The sequence below is a fragment of the Ambystoma mexicanum genome, chromosome 3p, assembly GCF_040938575.1.
Source record: "Ambystoma mexicanum isolate Mex_15411 chromosome 3p, UKY_AmexF1_1, whole genome shotgun sequence".
Lineage (NCBI taxonomy): Eukaryota > Metazoa > Chordata > Amphibia > Caudata > Ambystomatidae > Ambystoma > Ambystoma mexicanum.
This window is the reverse complement of record NC_090925.1, coordinates 830,326,797-830,345,679: the sequence shown is the minus strand read 5'-3', so window position 1 is coordinate 830,345,679 and position 18,883 is coordinate 830,326,797. Positions and strand designations below refer to the sequence as shown.

At 45.6% G+C, this 18,883-nt stretch overlaps 1 protein-coding gene across 2 annotated transcripts in view; it reads right to left on the bottom strand.

Moving 5' to 3' along the window:
- Positions 1-702: 702 nt before the first annotated feature.
- The window catches only part of PRSS53 (serine protease 53), a 552,473-nt gene continuing 534,292 nt past the window's right edge, over positions 703-18,883 (bottom strand). Inside the window, exons 14-15 of one of the 2 annotated variants that reach the window (XM_069651910.1) lie at positions 14,534-14,683; positions 703-1,126 (exon numbers count right to left, since the gene is read on the bottom strand). In XM_069651910.1, coding sequence (XP_069508011.1) covers positions 1,118-1,126; positions 14,534-14,683 — 159 coding nt within the window. In that variant the 3' untranslated portion in view covers positions 703-1,117. Of the gene's footprint in view, positions 1,127-12,017; positions 14,684-18,883 lie in introns of those variants that run through there. The other variant, XM_069651909.1, reaches the window with a different exon arrangement.

Sequence of the window (18,883 nt, the reverse complement as noted above, 5' to 3'; positions counted from 1 at the left end):
AGGCTCTTCAGTGCCGACAGACCCAGCCTTCTTAGGCTGTGCCGATCACTGTCGTAGATACCACAGCTCCGGGGACTATGCCCCACTCCCTATGAAAGCTTTCAAGTCTAAGAGGTACTACATCTATGGCGAGGAGGGGGACAACGGGATTCCTTTTGGGCTAGAACCTCTGGGTTCTGGGAAGGTGAGGGATTTCCCAGAGATACCTCCCCGGAGATGGACATTGTTTTCCAGCTCCCCCAGGAAACCCTCAAATCGCCTTCCAACGATTGATGGCTAAGGTTGAAGGTTCAGTACAAGCTATGCGACATCTTGAACAATACTCCCAAGAAAGTGACGCTCCGGCCCTTCAATGTAGCAGAACAGGCCCCTGTAGTGGAGGTGTGGGAGAAGACTGCCTTTGTTCCGGCAGTGGACAGGGAACTGCCAAAGAAACACCATCCCGCCCTGTCAGACCCAATGTTTCTTTCCTACCAAGCTTCACCAGGGAGTTTGGTGGCTCAGGCTGCGATAGCTAGCTTGAAGACTTCTACCTTTGCGCCCCTGACACTAGACAGGAAAATTTAAAAAGTAAAGGGGATAGCCCAATAATCTGGTGTCCTGTGGGCTAAATATATAGTACAATACAGGAAATTAACCCATAGATGGAGGATGACAACATATACATTTGCTTCTTCATAAATAATAACAAATGATTCAATCTTTTTTACTTTAACACAACATTTTTTAATAATATTGCATATCTAAAAGACACCCAATGGTGTAGAAATAATTAAAATATAAAACACAATTTATACCTTTTTCAAAAGATCCACGACATAGTCATTCAACCCTACATACCATTCATATCACTTTTTCAAACCAACATTCATGCAAATACTTTATAACCAATTGATTTTGGTCACACTCCAGTAGTCAAATATATTGTTGTTCAGTATTAGATCCTCTTGTTACAATCTTCACATATGGATAACCACCTATATCCAATTAGGCAGTAAGTCGACACGTGTTTCGGGTTGTATTTTCTAGACTTTACTCAGTCCACTATGTACACCAACCCTCTTCAGGACAAACAACAGGAACAACAATAACATCCCGTTCGATCTAGCTGGGTGGATCAAATTGCCTAAAAGCAATGGAAATAAAAAACATTGATTACATATTTTCTTTGTGTCATCCTCCTAATTTCATCAAACACTATTATTGTGTAACAATGTCTATATATAGAACATAGTGTTGTATCCATTTTCATCTTTTATTAGAGATATGAAAAACAACTATCAAATGGATAAATCCTGTCCGTGCCCTATTGGGAATCCTTAAATAATGAGAACAACCTTATAAGGACGCCGGACAACACATACAGTCCAACAATGAACCATAATACATCAAAGATTATCAATTTTTCTTTTTTTGACCAATGAAATACACTTTCTCGGAAACCAACGGGTAGCAGTTCCCTCAAAGTGTCTCAACAGAACTATCTTTTGAAAGGACTTCTTTTGGTCGTGCACGTAGTATCCTTGGCACACCGGACTCCTTATGATGTGGAATCCCCAAATTATGGCGCACACCTAAACCAATATCACAAAATATCTTATTTCAATTTTTCATTATTTAGCCTAGGGGCCGTCTCATATTATCTCTTCATCCCATCTCACCTTGTTATAATGATCACCTTGTTCAAAATGGGAAATGTCCCATTATTGCCTTTTTACTTTAAAGACTCTCTTTCGCTACTGGATCCTTCCCCCCTCTCGTCAAGCACTTCCTTGTGCTTCCCCTCCATAATAAGCCTTCTGCCGATCCTACCTGTCCAGCAAACTATGGCCCAAACTCTATCGCTCCTCTCCTGAGCAAACTCTTGGAAAAGCTGGCCATCTCCCACTTTACACTCCATACTGAATCTGTTGGTTATCTCCATGACCTCTGGCTCTGGAGTCGATGACCTCCTTCCTCCTGGACCAACCCTCCCATGTCCAACTTGGGTCTTTTCTCTCTACCCCCTCTCTCTCCACATGTGGTATTCCACAGGGCTGTATCCTCTCACCCTGGCACGTCAATGTCTACTTGGCCCCTTTGGCCCATATGATCTCTACCTTCTGCTCTAACTTTCAGTGTTATGTGTATGACACTCAGCTCTCTTTCAGGCTCCCCTCACCCTCCTCTCCTCTCTTGCTCATTCCTGACTGTCTATCCGCGATTCAAGATTGATGCGCCTCCAATGATCTTTGGCTTAATGGCAGTAAGATGGAGATCCTTCTCATTGGGACCCCTGCTCTCACTTTCCCTCTCTCAGTCTGGCCACCCTCCTTCGGCCCTCTTCCTTTGCCTTCCTGTGAGGCAAAGAACCGTGGTGCATCTTCGACTCCACTCTCTCCTTCTCTCCTCAGACCTTGCCAAGAAGGCCCACTACCAGCTGCACCTCCTCAGAGGTATTCTCTTCCTTTTCTCAGTTTCCCCCAGAAGCTCACTGTCTCCAGAGCCCTGGTTCTCTCTAGGCTGAGCTACTGCAACACCCTCTTTCTCAATCTGCCTTCCTCTACTCTCCGCCCTCTGCAACTAATCCAGACCTCAAGACTTGTCCTTGGCCTCAAGCCCAGGAACTGCATATATACATCACTGAAATCCCTCCACTGGCTCCCGGTGGCTGCAAGGATCAAGTTAAAGACCCTCTGCATCGTCCACAAGGCTTTCTGGGTCCGGGGCCTGCACTACATCCAACTTTCTCTTCCAAAATAACTTCCTTCTCGAGCCATTTGCTCAGCTACCTCAAACTCTCTGAAGGTCAGACGCTTCTCCAGGCAGAGAGTGGGGGGTAGACCTCTCTCCTCTGCAAGTGCCTCGCTCTGGAATGGCCTCCCTGCCCCTCTCAAACTTGAGCTGCACCACCTGAAGTTCCAGAAGCAGCTCAAGACCGTCCCTTTCTCCTCTGCTTTCTCTCTCTCTCTCTCTTACTGACCTACCTGTCTCTGCGCCGACTGGTTGCTTGGCTACCCTTAGAGTCTACTGGGTACCAGGCTCCTCCATGATCAGTCTCCCCTGCACTTCCTCCGGGCCTACCGCGCACTAAGGGGCAGTAACTGTTACCCACAGTCCCTTGCCTCATTGTACTTACCCAGAGCCACGATGCCATGGCTGCACTTACTCTGAGCAATGCTGCCTTGATTGCACTTCCCCCTATCCCTCTCCCTGGAACTCCCCCTCCTCCCTTCCCCTTGCATTCTACGTTGCAGCACTTGCACGGTCTGAATGACACAAGGCCTAGTAAGATCGTTTATCTTGTCTTCCCTCTGTCTTCCCTCCCTTGTCTTGTCGTGCCTAAAAACACTTGTGTACAGGCGCGTTATGAATGACATATATCATATCATATCAGTGGCTTCTCTGTTGCCAATAGTTGCAGTTTCAGGTCCACATGCTGGACCTTTTACAGGTCTCAGACAAGGTGGTTCAGGATCTTGCGTGGTGGGCCATACGGGACAACATGCTGAGAGGCGCGTTGCTTTTTCAACCTTGGCCCCAGGTAACAGTGGTCACAGATGCAGCTCTGACTGGTTGGGGGGCTCACTGTCAGAGTGGACTGCGGTTTCCTGTGGTGTCTCAGCAACACATCAACTTGCTGGAGCTGAGTGCGATCACGCTGGCCCTGGTCTCTTTCCTCCCATCTGTGAAATGCAAGACTGCGCTGGACAACACAGTGGCCTTGCACTACCTCAACAACTAAGGTGGTGTGGGGTCCTTGCCTCTGTGCAGAGAAGCAATACAACTGTGGTTCAGGAGAACCAGTGTCTCTCTGACGGCAGCTCACCTGGCTGGCAGATAGAATGTCATAGTGCATGCCATGGCCACACAGTCTTCGGCCTCCCACGAGTGGGAGCTCTGCCAGGAAGTCCTGGAGAAGCTCTTTGCCTTTTGGGGATCTACTGATGTGGGCCTCTTCACTTCCATTGTCAACAGGAAGTGCGAGTTGTTCTGTTCCAGTGAATTTCGTCGTCAGGGAGCTCGGGAGGACGTACTGACGGTCGAGTAGACTTTCAACCTCCTTTATGCATTCCCGCCAATCTTTGTCATTCTGCTAGTTATAAGGAGAGTGCCCTTTTCGGAACCATGTTGTTTCTGAACGCTCTGCACTGGACCCTGAGAACATGAGATCCGGAGTTGCTGGACATGGGTGGGTCCTCCACCTGAATCTCAGCAGCCTTTATGCACGGCTACTGAGAGGTTGAGATACAAAAAGTGGTATTTGTCAGACGAACTCCTCAATGTGCTCCTCTCAGCTTTGAGGCCCACTATGAAATCCATTTATGGCTGCATGTGGCCTACATTTCCGCTTTGGTGCTGCGAATGGGACCTGGATACTTTATCCTGTCTACTATCCCCTGTGCTGGATTTTCTGCTATCTTTGGCCCAAGCGGGCCTGCAGATTGGCACTGTAAAGGGTTACATCCCTACTATTTCAGTTTTCAAGAGGTCCCGAAACAGGCTTGTTTCTCACAATCCCTAATGTTATGCAGTTCTTGCAGGGTTTGTGTAACTAGTTCCTCCCCCGCCCCCAGTTTGTGGTTCCAGCATGAAATTCAAATTTAGTTTTGTCATTCCTGATGGATGCTCCGTTTGAGCCCCTCCATTCTTGTTCTATTAGATTACCCTTAAGGTGATTTTTCTGGCAGCCATCACTCCTGCAAGACAGTTGAGTGCTGTTGTTTTTTCCAAAGAGAAGGTGAATTTGAGAGTGTGGCCCTCTTTTATGCCAAAAATGGCCTGGAATGTCCACCTCTCTCGGAACATACAGCTCCCTGTATTTTTTCCCCAGCCTCATCCTTCCAAGGCAGAGCAACGTTTCCATCATTTGGACCCGGTTCGGGCCCTCAAGTTTTGTGTTTCTCGTACTAGAGAGGCTAGGAAAGATGACCAGTTTTTTGTGGGTTACGCTGGGGATCATGCTGGCAGGATTGTCACCAAACAGACCCTTTCGAGGTGGATCATTCTATTCATCTCAGAATGCTATGATCTGGTTGGCAAGGATGTCCTTGAGGGTCTCAGGGATCATGCTACCTGAGGAGTGGCTGCCACCTCTGGCCTACAGACGTGCATCACAGTGCTGGACATCTGCCAGGTGGCAACATGGGCTTCTCAGCACATATTCCCTAAGAATTACTGCTGGGATTCCCTTGCGAGACAGGAGGCCTATTTTGGTAGGGCAGTCCTCCAGAGTTTTCAGGTTTAGGTGGTGTCCTTGCTTCCCCCTGCTCCAGATTTACTTACTGGTTTGGGAGTCTATCATAGATGAGGAATCTGTGGGAGGAAGGAATCTATTAGAAGAACAAATTAATTACTTCTCTGTAATGTTCTTTCTGATGGATGTTGATCCCACGGATTCGTCATCGTCCTCCCTAACTGCCCCTCTTTGGAAATCTAGTACACCTTAGTTCTGCGGTTCTTCAGACTCAGAGTGCTAGGGAAAAAGAGCAAAACTGAGGTCACAGAGCAAAGCACCTCAATATATACTGGCCCCGACTTCATGTCCGGTGTTGGCCGCATAGAGGCGTCGGCTGGAAATGATGCGTAGCTGCGTTGCACCTGGCTGCGGAAAGGTTTCCGAAGAACAGCTGTGCTGGGACAGGAATATGATGGATGAGGAATCCGTGGAGGAACATCCATCAGAAAGAACATTACTGAGAGGTAAATGATTTGGTCCTCCATGGCAGGTTGTATGACTTATTCATTGACACTGAATCAGGGGTGACAATACCGCAGGGGAAAATATAAGCTCTGGAATTACAAGAAGATGTACAATTGTGTAAATACTTGAAAGACAATCTGCTGCAAGTATTTATCAGATGTTTTCAGTCCCTGGCCAGGCCGGACATTTTTTTGTACCAAAAGGGGATGGGTGACAGGTGAAACCATGGGTGTAGTACAGACAATTGAAAGCCTGTACAATCCGCAGTCGCTACCTTCTGCCCCTCATCTCAGTACTGATTGACCACTCAAGCTATGCAGAGATTGTGTGCAAATTAGACCTTTGGGGCCATACAATTTAGTTGCGATCTGAGATGGTGATGAGTGGAAATTCGTATTTTGTACTAGTTACGGTCATTGTGAATATTTTTCAAAATACTTTGGATATTTACCATTATTGTATATTTAGATGACATCCTTACATTCTCAGAAACCATCCAAGAACATTGGATACATATTAAAGAAGTCCTTTCTAGACCACATACTGAGTTGTACGCCAAACTCTAGAACTGTGATTTTGAGATATCTACAGTGTAATTCTTGAGTTTTGAGATTTCGGATAAAGGGTATCACTATGAATAATGAAAAGGATCACATTTTCCCAATGGCCCTCCCCAGATTCAATGAAGCAGGTTCAGAGATTCCTAAGGATTTGGAAAATTGTATATACGAGTAATCAAGGGATTCTCTGGGCCCTCATCATGGTTAACCTAGAAGAATGCACAATTTGCCTGGAAAGACGAACAGGAGCAAGTCTTTTGAATGCTAAAAGGGTCATTTACTTCGGCCACTATACTGATCTATCCAAATTTGAACATATATTTTATTGTAGAGACTGACACATTAACACAGACTATTGGGTCCATATTATCCCAGAGACAAGGGACGAAACCAGGAGTTGCATCCAGTCGTTTTTATTCTTCAAGGACATTGTCGGGCCCTAGCTCCTACCTTCCCTCCCTCCTTCTGGCCAACCTTTATGGGTCCCCTCCCCTCACCCTCTTGTGAGGCAAAAGACTGTGATGTCATCTTTGATTACCCTCTCTCCTTCTCTCCTCAAATCTGGGACCTTGCCAAGAAGGTCTACTATCAGCTGCCCCTCCTCAGAGGTATTCTCCCTTTCCTTACCTTCCCCCAGAAACTCAATGTCTCCAGAGCTCTGGTCCCCTCTAGGCTTGACTACTGTAACAGCTTCTTCCTCAATCTTCCTTCATCCTCCCTTTGTCCCCTTCAACTAATCCAGAATAGGACTGCAAGACTTATCCTTGGCCTCAAGCCCAGGGACCGCATCTCTCTACCCCTAATTTCCACTGTTTCCCGGTTGCATACCCTCTGTATCATCCACAAGGCTTTCTGGGGCCTGGGACCCTGCCACATCCAACCCTCTCTCCCTAAATTCCTCCCTGCTGGAGACCTTTGGTCTGCTAGCTCCAACTCCCTGCAAACCAGATGGTTCTCGGATGCAAAGAGTGCGGGGTAGATCTCTCTCCTCTGTAGGAGCCTCCCTCTGGAATGGTCTCCATGCCCCTCTCAGGCTTGAGCCAGATCTCCTTAAGTTCCGGAAGCTCCTCAAGATCCTCCTTTTCTCCTCCTCCGTATCTCTACCCCGCTAATCCATTCTTCTGCCTCAATGACTGGCTGCTTAGTTCACTCTGAGCCCTACAGGGCTACAGGCCCCCCTCCCATTACCCCTCCCACTCCCTGCACTTTCCTGCATTCCCTGGCACTTGACTTCTGGCCTCCACTTAGCACTTGCACCTCTTAACCCTTTTCCCTTCCCACCTTAGCCCTTCGTTTTTTGCACAGACCGGCACTCCCCCACTCCACTCCCTCGCACTTCTTGTTCTGCACTTGAACGATCCGAATGTCACAAGGCCTAGTAGGACCATTATTGTATCTTTGTCCCTCCCCCTGCATTTTTGTCTTGTGGCACCTTGAAACACCTTTTGTTGTATAGGCGCCTTACAAATCTCCTATACATAAATAAATAAACTCTTGGCCATCAAAGGGGCTTTCTCACATTAGAGACATTGGCCCTCATTCCGAGATTGGAGGTAGCCATGGCGCTATTTGCGCCATGGCTGCCTCCAATACCGGGTCCGGCACCGGTCTGGTTGAATGGGGACTTACCGGGACATTCCGACCTGTGCGGACCCGGTAAGTCCCCATTCAACCAACCATTCCCCATAGGGCTCAAATGGGAATGGGGAAGGCGCTGATAACGGGCCCGCGATTAGCAAGCCCGTTATTAGCGCCTTGGTCCCTTAGCGGGACCCGTAAAGGACGTGAAGGACGTGTGGTCAGACCTTTAAGGGCTGTTAGCGAGGCCCGTAAAGGACATGTGGTCAGACCTTTACGGTTCCCGCTAAGGGACCTCGAAATTGGGCGGTAAGGGATTACCGGTCTCCTTACCGGTGCCCTGTATCCCTTACCACCCAACTCATAATGACCCCCATTATTTGGAAGGAGCAACACAGGTCATAATAGTATGGGCACCTTCAAAATCTAGCATTTTGAAAACTATGAAACGGAGACATGCAATATGGATTCTATTCTTCTCCCGCTTCCACTTTGCAGTTTTATTTAACCCTGGTAGTAGGAATGGAAATGCAGATGCTCTATCAATATGTTATGACAAGGATGCAAGTATGATGGCTGTGGAAGTTCCAATATTAACCTCTATGGAAAATGTATTGTTTATTTCTAAGATTTATGACAGTGATGCTTTTTAGCATAGTACTATAAGACCAAGCCAATATTAATGGTGCTGAATGAGTGACTGAGAAACAATCAGATTGTGCCCTGCTTCAGTATTTGTTTAATGAACACTGATTGGTTTTGCTATCAGTGGCATCAAGGTTGATCATATGCACATAGCAGGTCATCCAAATATTGAGAGAACCATGGACTTGTTATGAAAACCATTTTGGTGTCCCAAGATGAGCACCCACGTCAAGAACTATGTTGCCTTGTGGCATATATGTGCAGCAGTTAAAACCTCTAGAACAGCACCAGAGGTCTATTATGCTCATTACGCTCCCCAGATAGGCTCTGGCAGATAATTTCAATGTGTTTTATTGGCTAACCTCCAAAATTGCAAGGTTATACCACAATCCTGAAGGTGGTTATTCCCTTGCCAACTGGGCCCATTTCATTCGCGTGACTAAGCTCCCCACAGCAACAATGTTAACAGTGAATATTCTACCGGAAATAGTAAATCTGCATGGCTTACCAGAAGGTATACCAGGTAAAGGATCACAATTCATCACCAAATTCAGGAAAGCATTTTTGAAGATCCTGCCTACAAAAATATTTTGTTCTCTAGCTATCATCTGTAGATGGATGGCCAGTAGGAATGGCTGAACCACTTCCTGGAACAAACCTTTGCTGTTATTTCACAGTTTCAGAATGATTGAGCCAAGTGGAAAGCGATCGCTGAGTGCATATACCCATTTTGTACATACTTTCGAGCAAGCATTCTCCTTTTTTTTGCCACATATGGTTTTACCCAAGGATGTTTTCCGACATAGTGCCAGTTTCATAGGAAGTTTCAGCAATAGGAATTAAATTGTCAAAATGAAGGTAGGTCTTAAAGGCGATTCAAGGACTTTTAAGAAAGCGGAAAAAGCATACCAATCCTCTGCGCATGCCATGCAAAATGTGCTTCTGACACAGAGGATGGGGCGATAGTTGCCGTTATCCATTAGGCATTATAAGACCCCGTTTTTATCTCTAAATGTGTACTGCACTTTTTGTGACCTTTAAGGATTTGTAAGGTTAAAAACCCTTTTGGAGTAAGTGGCAGTATATTATTCTTTCAGCAAATAAGCAAAGCCAACAGGTAGATGGGATTATCCTTGAGGGGGTATACAATATATTGAGCCAGTGAGGCACTAAGTATTAATAATATTGTGTGTGTTTCTTTGTAGGTCAGTAAAGCTGTAGTTCTCCTGAAGAAAAGTAAAATAGCAAGGGCTTCAAGCCAAACCTGTCTTTTATTATTTTCTCCACTTCCCCTTGAGTTTGCTTGCTCAGCAATTTTAATTTAAGGATTGTTGGGTGAGCAGGTCTTGGGGGTCTGGAGGGCTAGCATCATCTACTCCTGCAGGAACAATGAGCTGGGACCTGACACATGGGGCCTCATTACGAGTATGGAGGTAGCCATGGTGCTATTAGCGCCATGGCTGCCTCCATACCGGGCTCCAATACCGGGTTCCTTCAATGGGGAATAACCGGGTCATTCCAACATTGGAGGACCCGGTAATTCCTCCTTGAAGGAACCATTCCCCATTCCTATTTGAGCCCCCATAGGGCTCAATGGGAATCGGGAGGGAGCTAATAACGGGCACGTTAATAACAGCCCGTTATTAGCTCCCTGTTCCCCTCGCGGGACCTGGAAAGGACGTCTGGTTTTACCAGACGTCTGTTCCGGGTGCCGCAAAGGGAACCTCGTGATGGGTGCTCCCGTAATGAAAGGTACCAGTCCCGTACTGGCACCCTTCATTACGGGACCGCCAGGGTCGTAATGAGGCCCATGGTCTTGGTTCACCCAGACTCACCAGTAACCCTCATCAATTCCTGCCATTTACCTCCCTTCTTAAGTTAATCTCTTTGTCTTCTTCCCTGATAGACAATTCAGACCTTTGGAAAAGATGTTCAGTCCTCACATCAGGAAAATCAAAAAGGCCAGTTTCCTCCAGCTACATAAACTTAAATGTAATCTGCCCTTTATCCCTGTAGAAGGCCATGTTACCATAATCGGAACATCAGTTAATTTGTGTATTGACTATGGTAAGGCCTTCTTCACATGCTTCCTGACTTCTTCGTGACATACTGCAGTCCAAAAAGCAGTAGTTTGTCTTGCTTTGGGTTGGCGCAAAGAAGCCAAATTTCCCTGGAACCATAATTCCTTACATTGAATCCCAGTAAAATAAATGCATCCACTTCAGCATCCTTTGCTTGGCCCATAAATGCCTTTTTGATCTGACTCTTACTTATCTCTATAAGCCGTATCAGTGCTTTCAGTAGGATACGCTCCACAGATCTACACCGCCTTATTTAGCTGCTTCAAGTGCTTCACTATGGGTGCTATATTCTTTAGCTTCTATGACCCAAAAAGTGGGGAAAATGTCCTGCATGTCTTCCATCTAAAGCTAATCACCCCTGCCTTACATCCCTTTTACAATATGACTCTTCTTTATCTCATTTCTGCTCTTCACTTCTTTTCCTTGCTGCAATAATCAGCGCGAATTGGCTGTTAGATCTGCCATGTGCATCATCTAAATCATGACATTCACTCACTCACTCAGAAGGTGCTGGAAGTTTCCAGAGGTTGCAGTACTGCCTGAGCGTTACTCTGCAAATTGTTGAACTGGTTTCAGGCAAACTCCTTGGACACATGTTGTTCATCACCCCTCCGAAAAGGGGGAGGAGTGGTGCATAAGTGGCCTTAAGCCCAGAGAGCATGAGTGGAGCACCTGTGGCACAGTCCGCATTTCTACCAAAGCATTTCTGAGCTAGGTGACTGTTCCCAGGCTGGAAGCAGACAAACAATAAGCACATCATGTTCTGTGATTTAGGGCTTCAGACTCCCATGAGACGGAGCAGTTACTAATATCCAAGATTTTGTTCTGTCTCTCCTCTGGAGCGTTCAGCCGCAGTCTCATGAATTCTGAACCATGCAGGTGACTAATAGCAGTGGTGCGGTGCCCAGAGGCATTGCGGAGCGGAGAGGGACAGGGACTGAGCTGGAGAGCTGAATAAGTTATAGATCACTCAAAATCATTGTGCAACCGGGTATGGGACAATAGTCCAGTCTACAGCGAGGGCTCAGATTTTGAACTCTGTTCTGACCAACTCCTTGTATTTAGAGGTTGATATGCCACACCCATGCATCACACTTACAATACATAGCTGCTCCACTCAAGTCATACCCACCAAGCGTGAGAGCAAAGGGAAATGGGGGGTTTAGGGGTGTGAGCCCCCAAATAAAAAAATAAAAAAGGTGTTGATTTGTTATAGTAAAAAATCCATGGTGTTTTCGGTCTTAGTGTGGCTTTCTGAACTGTGAAACTCAGCACGGGTCACTTGTGCATTGGAGAAACTTAAGTGCATGCCTTAGTCAGTGTATCAGGAGATAGGAGTAGAAGCCAGGCATCTTGGAAATAGGGTGATGGGAAAGTCTATAGCAAGCATCAGCTGAGAAATGTATGCAGCTTGTAAGAAATTAACGTTTTTGAACAATGAAAGACAAATGATGGAGTACAAGGGTAACACTAGGAATCACATTTCGATTTTATTTGACATACCGTGAGTTACATGACCCTCTCACAAGAGGAAGAAATTATCCCACCAAAGGCAGTGCTAGAAAGGAGTGGATTTGCCTTGTGCAACATGGATAGAGGCAATGCACAAAACAGGTCTGAGTTAGATGGCTGATCCCTGATTTGAAGCAGAACAGGAGTGAGCAGACCAGGTTGATTTAGGGCTCAGCCCTCGATGCAGAAGTCTCATTCTCCAGCGATACTCGACAAATAGCTAAGTGCCAATAACACCTCAGATTGTGTTCTACCCCTCTCCTGCGGGAGCCCTCACCTGCTGCCTCATGGAGGGGTTGGACCACTGACCTTGCTTCTGGGGTCTGGCCTCTCAGTGCCTGTCATCTGGCACACAGGAGGCGCCGGACAGGAAGAACCTGAAGGGTTGATGATACTTGCTACTCGGTAGTGGTGACGACAATCGCGCATATGGAGGAGCCCAGGAAGGTGATATTGAACTTGCTCTATCAATACATTCCATTTCATGAACGTCTAAATATGTTGCTGACAACAGAGTCTATACTCCATAAAAACATCATATTTGAATGACTGCAGACTTCACATACCCTCCATGTTGTGACCCTAAGTGGATACGTATTTGGTTTCATACTCAGCTCATTTCATGACCTACTCTGGATACATAGATACCATGATATTTTCTTTTGTCTCATGTTGTGAGCCACTGCAGACGTGAAAACATTCAATGCACAAGTGATGAGGGAAAAGCTGGAATTTGATTCTTCTCGACCTGTCAACGGCTTTTGATCTAGTTGCTCACGACCGCCTCCTGCACCCCTTATGTTACCTGGGACATTGTTCTAAAGAGGCCGCTGGTTGGTTTTGCTCCTTTCTATCAAATCGGGAGCAGAAAATTCAGTGGGGCTCAGCTTCTTCTCCAGCGGCACCCATCCTGTGCGGTGTACCCCGGGGTGCGTGCCTACCGCCTGTTTTGTTTAACTTGTATAAGGCCTCTTTGCTCGCTTCTTGAGAATTTTGGTGTATTTTACACAAACTACTCTGAAGATACCCAGCTAGTTCTTGAAGCCAGCAGTGATTACACCCAAGACTCTGCTGTTCTAGCCAACACTTACGATCAAATCGAGGCGTGGATGTCCAGAAACTGGTTATGCCTAAATGGTAGCAAAACAGAGCTCCTCACTTTTGGCTCACTGCTGGCATTGTCTAATTAAGCCCAGACTACAAAAGCTTCTGAATTGGGAGAAGCATCATTCCAGTGCAAAAAAAAGTAGGACATTTGGGCATCCAGTTGGAGGCTTCATTGAATGCAAATGCCTACGTTAATCAGGTTAGTCAGAACTGTAACTATCACCTTCGTTTGCTTAAAAACATTCACCCCTACATTACTGAAAAGAACAGCGTAATCGTAGCCCAAGCAACTATCCTTTTGATGCTCGATTATTGTAATTCTCTACCAATCTGAGCCTCAATTTCCAGTTTGAAAAAATGAAAATTCTTCAGAATGATGCTGTGCGCATTAGCAACATAATCCCAAGAAGGGACAACATCTTAGACCACAGGAGGGATCTCCATTGGCTACCGATACAGGAATGTATAAACTTTAAAGTTGGCACCATGGTTCGTGGGTGCTTATTTGGAACAGCCCCCCGTACTTAAAATTGTTGACCCCCCCCCATTACACCCCATCAGAGCACTGCGCTGTTCCAATCTGGCACGGGTGATTTGTCATGGTTTCAAACGTTCGAACGGCCAGGGAAGATCCTTCCTGGTAAAAGCAGCCAAACTCTGGAACACACTGCCTTTATGCCTTTAGTACTTAGGTTGGAAGGAAATATAAAGTCCTTTGGAAAAACATTAAAAACCTTTTTACCCCATCAATATGTTGCATCCCATCAACTGTCCCCAAGTGCATAGTACAGACACTAAGGTAGGGTGGATGGTTTTGTCATAGCGGAAGAGAGGTGACACCTGCTATTACCTCACTTGGAAGCAGAGATCAGATAAAATATCCCTATACAGCAGTACAATATGAGGGACCACTCGGTTTGAGAGGCTGCAGAAGGGTGGGGAGTTGTTGTTTTTACAATCCAAGTCATGTCATTCAAGCTGTTACCAGCCATTGTGTTTCCTGTTGTGTTACTTCTTGGCGTTTTGGTGGCTGAAGTCATGTTAGGATTTTGTGGTTCCTTCGTTACATTACTGCTTACATAAGGACCCCACATTGTGTTGTTACTTGAACGCTCCACAATTGTGCTGTTACTTGGTGTTTCTAGAGTTGTGTTGTTGCTCAGCGTCTCTACAACTGTACTGATGCTTTGGTTGCTCATAGTTGCCCTGTTCTTTGGGGGCTCAAAGGTTGTGCCAATGCTCAGGGGCCCAACTGTTGTCCTGATGCTCTGGGGATCCGTAGTTGGGCTAGTATCTCGGGGTTTTTGAACCGAGCTCCCACCAAATAGCTTGTCAGTGGCGTTTACAAATTGGGCTTCTTGACTTACAGTCTCTTGGATCCACGCAGCAAAGGGCGATGCTCTGGTGTAAATACTAGGACACAGTGGTTCAGTGCAGCCGGCCTGAGAACTGGCAAATCCGGCAAGGAGCCAGGAGCCAGTGCTATCCTGGCAAACCAGTGGCATACTGGAATCATCCTAGGAAAAGGAGACAGTAGAGGTTACATTTGGTATGGCATGGAGAGGATAGGCAAAGGACAGAGTACACTAAACAGAGGGGTGTGGGGGCAATTTGGTATACACATAGAATGGAAAACAGATACAGAACGGGAGACATGGGAATGGGCAATAGGTGCAGAATGTGAACAATGGGCAATAGGCAAAGAATCTGAAGAATGCTAATAGACAATGAAATTCTTTGCCAAATAGACGCGAAATGGGAAGAATGGGGAGCAGACAAGGAATAAACTTCAATGCCAGAACAATACAATTTAAATTTCCTATTTAAAACAGTTTATCCAGGATACCTGAACATGGTAAGAGGTCGTTCTTTGAGAAATGCAATGATAAAAATAATTTCTCTGCTGCAGCACCAAGAAGCAATCAGGCTTGCTATGCATGCTGTACAAGTAAATTAACAAAATCAAACAGAAAAACTCCAATAGAAATTAGGCACAAACTAGGAGTAGGAGAAATAGCCGGGGAAATAGACAAGGAAAGATAAGAATTAAGAATTCACATCAACAGGGGAAAAAAGCAAAAAAGGCATGAACTGTGAGGAATGGGTGACAAAGAACATAGAAGATCAAAAATGGACATAGAATGTACAGTAGGAAGAACATAAATGGAATGTAAAGCATAGGTTACAGGTACACAATTTGAATAAATTGTACTTTTTGCCTCATATTCCTCTGGACTTTCTATGATTGTTGCCATTATTGTGTAAATCTGTGTTTTAAGTATGGGAAGACGGAACAAGGTATCTAGACCATTGCTACACATGTGAGTGAAAATGGCCCCAGTCCTATGCCTCTGCAGTCAATACCGCCTACAACAAAGCTTTCCTCGCCACAAGAATTTGCAATGCTCTCAACAACTCAAAAGAATGCTTCAAATTCATCAGCAAATATTTCAACCTTATGAACTCTCCAGCCCCCTTCCTGTCTCACTTACTAAATGGGAAATACTGTTCATATTGTGCATAGACAAAATTGAGTCTGTTCGCCATACCATATCCTCTGAGAATCCTCCTACACCCAACTCCTCCACCGCTGTACACGATTCGGACAATCCCCCTGCCTTCTCTTTCACCTGCTTCTCTCACATCTCATTCCATGGCCCACCCTTGCACTACTCTCCAACATCAGAACATCAGGATCCCCTCTGGAACCCTACTCTCCATCCTTATTCAAAGCTCTTCTCCACCTTTTATGCAACAGTTTTCTTCACCTTATGAACTCCTCCTTCACCCCTGGAAAAATACCCCCACAATAAAAATATTTAAAAAGCCCTCATCCCACCTCCTCTTGAAAGAAATCCCGTAGACCCCGCTGATCCCAAAGCCTACCAACATATTCTCTGCTTATATCCTAGAAACCATCACGGCTTGCCAATTCTAATCCTAGCTGGAAGAGCACAACATTCTGGCAACCATCAGCCAGCTGCCTCCTTTGTGGCACAACATTTGTCATCAAATTGTTTCTGAAAGACATATGCATGCATGCTAAAGATGGCGGAACAGGTGCATTAATCCTCCTCTAAATGTTGGCAGCTTTTGATATAGCAGACCACAAAAATCTCCCAGCCGCCTACATATCTTAGAATGGTATCTGAGCCTCCGCCCTAACCTGGTTTACATCCTTACTCACAGATGCCAAATTGCCTCGCTCCAAACCTAGCAATCCACCCCTGAGCACCTCCACTTCAGAGATCCCCCTTTGCCTCCTCCCTTCAATGTCTACCTACATCCCCTCGCTCGACTCACGTGCAGCTTTGGTCTCAACATTTACTCGTCTGCTGACAATACCCAGATCCTGGTGAAATTGGACAAATCCTCATCCGCTACTGCTGACAGCCTCCTAAACTGTATGTCAGCCATTCACCACTGGAAGCACGAAACTGGCTAAAACTCAATGGAGATAAAACCGAGGCCCTCTAAATGAACCACCAACGTCTCTATGCCCTCTCTCCATCTGACCTCCATCCCTTGGGATATACCCCCAACCTTCATCAACAGTGTAAAACCTTTGCTTCTGCATCAACGAGATCTCTGAATAACCTCTTAGATCAATGATGTAATTAACACCTGCTTCTTTCACCTTTGCTCACTCAAAACCAAAATGTTTTACCCATTTACGTGTTCCCACACAGGGTTACAGTGGTGAACACTAAAATGGACTGTGGAAACAGTGCATAGATTTGCCTTGCATTAATGCAATTGCACAGACTCTGGAGGGTTCAGAACATGGCAGACCACTTCCTGCTACAGCTCACGAACATACAAACACATCCTCCGACCCCCTGACTTATCTCGCCTTGACTGGCTCCCTGTCCACAAACAAATCACTTTCAAATTCCTCTGCATCACCCACCGTGCCTTCAGCAAGACTGGCCCGGCATTCTTTGCCTCAAAGCATATTCCATACATCCCTGCCAGAAATCTCTGCTCATCACCCTAACCACTACTTGACACCCCTGCAGTCAGCAAATAACAAACTGGTGGAGAAGCCTTCATCACTTCGGCATCTAGATTTGGACAAAGCCTTCCCCTAAACCTCAAGAAAATCTCTGATCATCTCTCCTTCCCCTAAACCCTGAAAACCTGGCTCTTTCAACAAAACTAACTTCCTTGCCCTCTGCCATTTGGATCTTTAGCACCAAGGAACGAGCGTGGTAGTAAATGCTGCACTCGACAAACACTAAAATTAAATGAAACTAGTTTCCTACTGAATGGTGGCAAATAGCCTAATCCATGGAACTGAAATGCTTTTACGTGATTTGGGTGACCTTAGTGCTGAGAAAAGGGGAGGGAAAAAGAAGGGTATAAACTGATAATTTGGTGGTAAATACCGCCAAATATCAATACCAATACCAATAGGGGCAGGAAGAGCATTGAAAATTAAGGGAAATCTGTTATGAAGCATTTGGCCTTGCGTTATAAACTGCTGAATCCCATTAAACCGTACACCAAGATGGGGGCAGAAACCCTACTGCCCCAGTAGAATAATATGTCCAGCAACAGGAGGGTAATCCTGAACTCCTGATACCTAGTACTGTGGTAACAACACAAAAATGGTTGTGCAAAAACAACACTGCAGTTCCTCGTATTGAGAAACGAGCATAGCCTAAGGGCATTGCAACAATTTATGGGGAAAGTGTGGTGACTGCGATACATGAGGAAGCTTCTTGAATTATTGCCAATGGGATAATTACTAATAAATATTCAAAGCTGATGATTCGGCCAACCCTCCCTGCGACACGGAATCCGGTCAAGAGGAGACGTTGAACAACTCTAAAACGTAATCAGCTCCAGCCTATGGCGAGGAATTCCAGCCAACACTGTTGCAATGTTAAGTCCCTGAACATAATGAAGAAGACATGTTGACAACCACTTGAAAAGAAATCCTTTCGTCAATAGCCACTGAGGGTGTTGTTTTGTGCAGAGTGTAATGTCCAGTAGGATTTGAATAATTTAAAACAAGAAGTAGCTTAATTCAATACTGGGATATGACAGCAAGCTCTTTTCATTCAATAATAAGCTAAATCTCTCAATTTCTCATCAACCTTTCAAAGAGAATCCCCCATTGGAGTCTGTAAACCAACATAAAGAGTGTGCCGTAAATAGAAATACGCCAGCGATGGCGACAAATTAAAGCAATACATTAAATCAAGAAAATCCAAAAGTGTATTCTCCTGGAACCAATGTCTTATCAATAATTTTATAAACCATCTATCTATACCAAACGGCACAGATTGGAAGGTTTCGGGGGTGATAAATGTGACACATGTACCCGGCCAGGCCATCAGCAAAATGCAGATGTGGGAGCTCCAAGAGCTATGGATGATGAAGTCTTTATACACCCCAGGTTACACCACCTAACACTTTCAGGCACTCAAGGGCTTGCAGGGTCAGTATAGTGGGGCGACTTATGCTATGGGTATCATTGGATCTTTGCCACAACATAGCCCAACTAGAGCTGCAATTGAATAAGGTTTTGGGTTTGATGATTGGATTATCAGACCATTTTACATTTTTAGTCCTAAATGTCTGTCAGGTTGAATCCAAAGTCAATTATAGCATTATAAGAGCGTCCCCTCGATTGGGGGTCCCCGAGACCGCCCCACCTTGCCCCAGGAGTGAGGCAGAGAACCGTCACAGATAGCCCATAGTTAATTTGC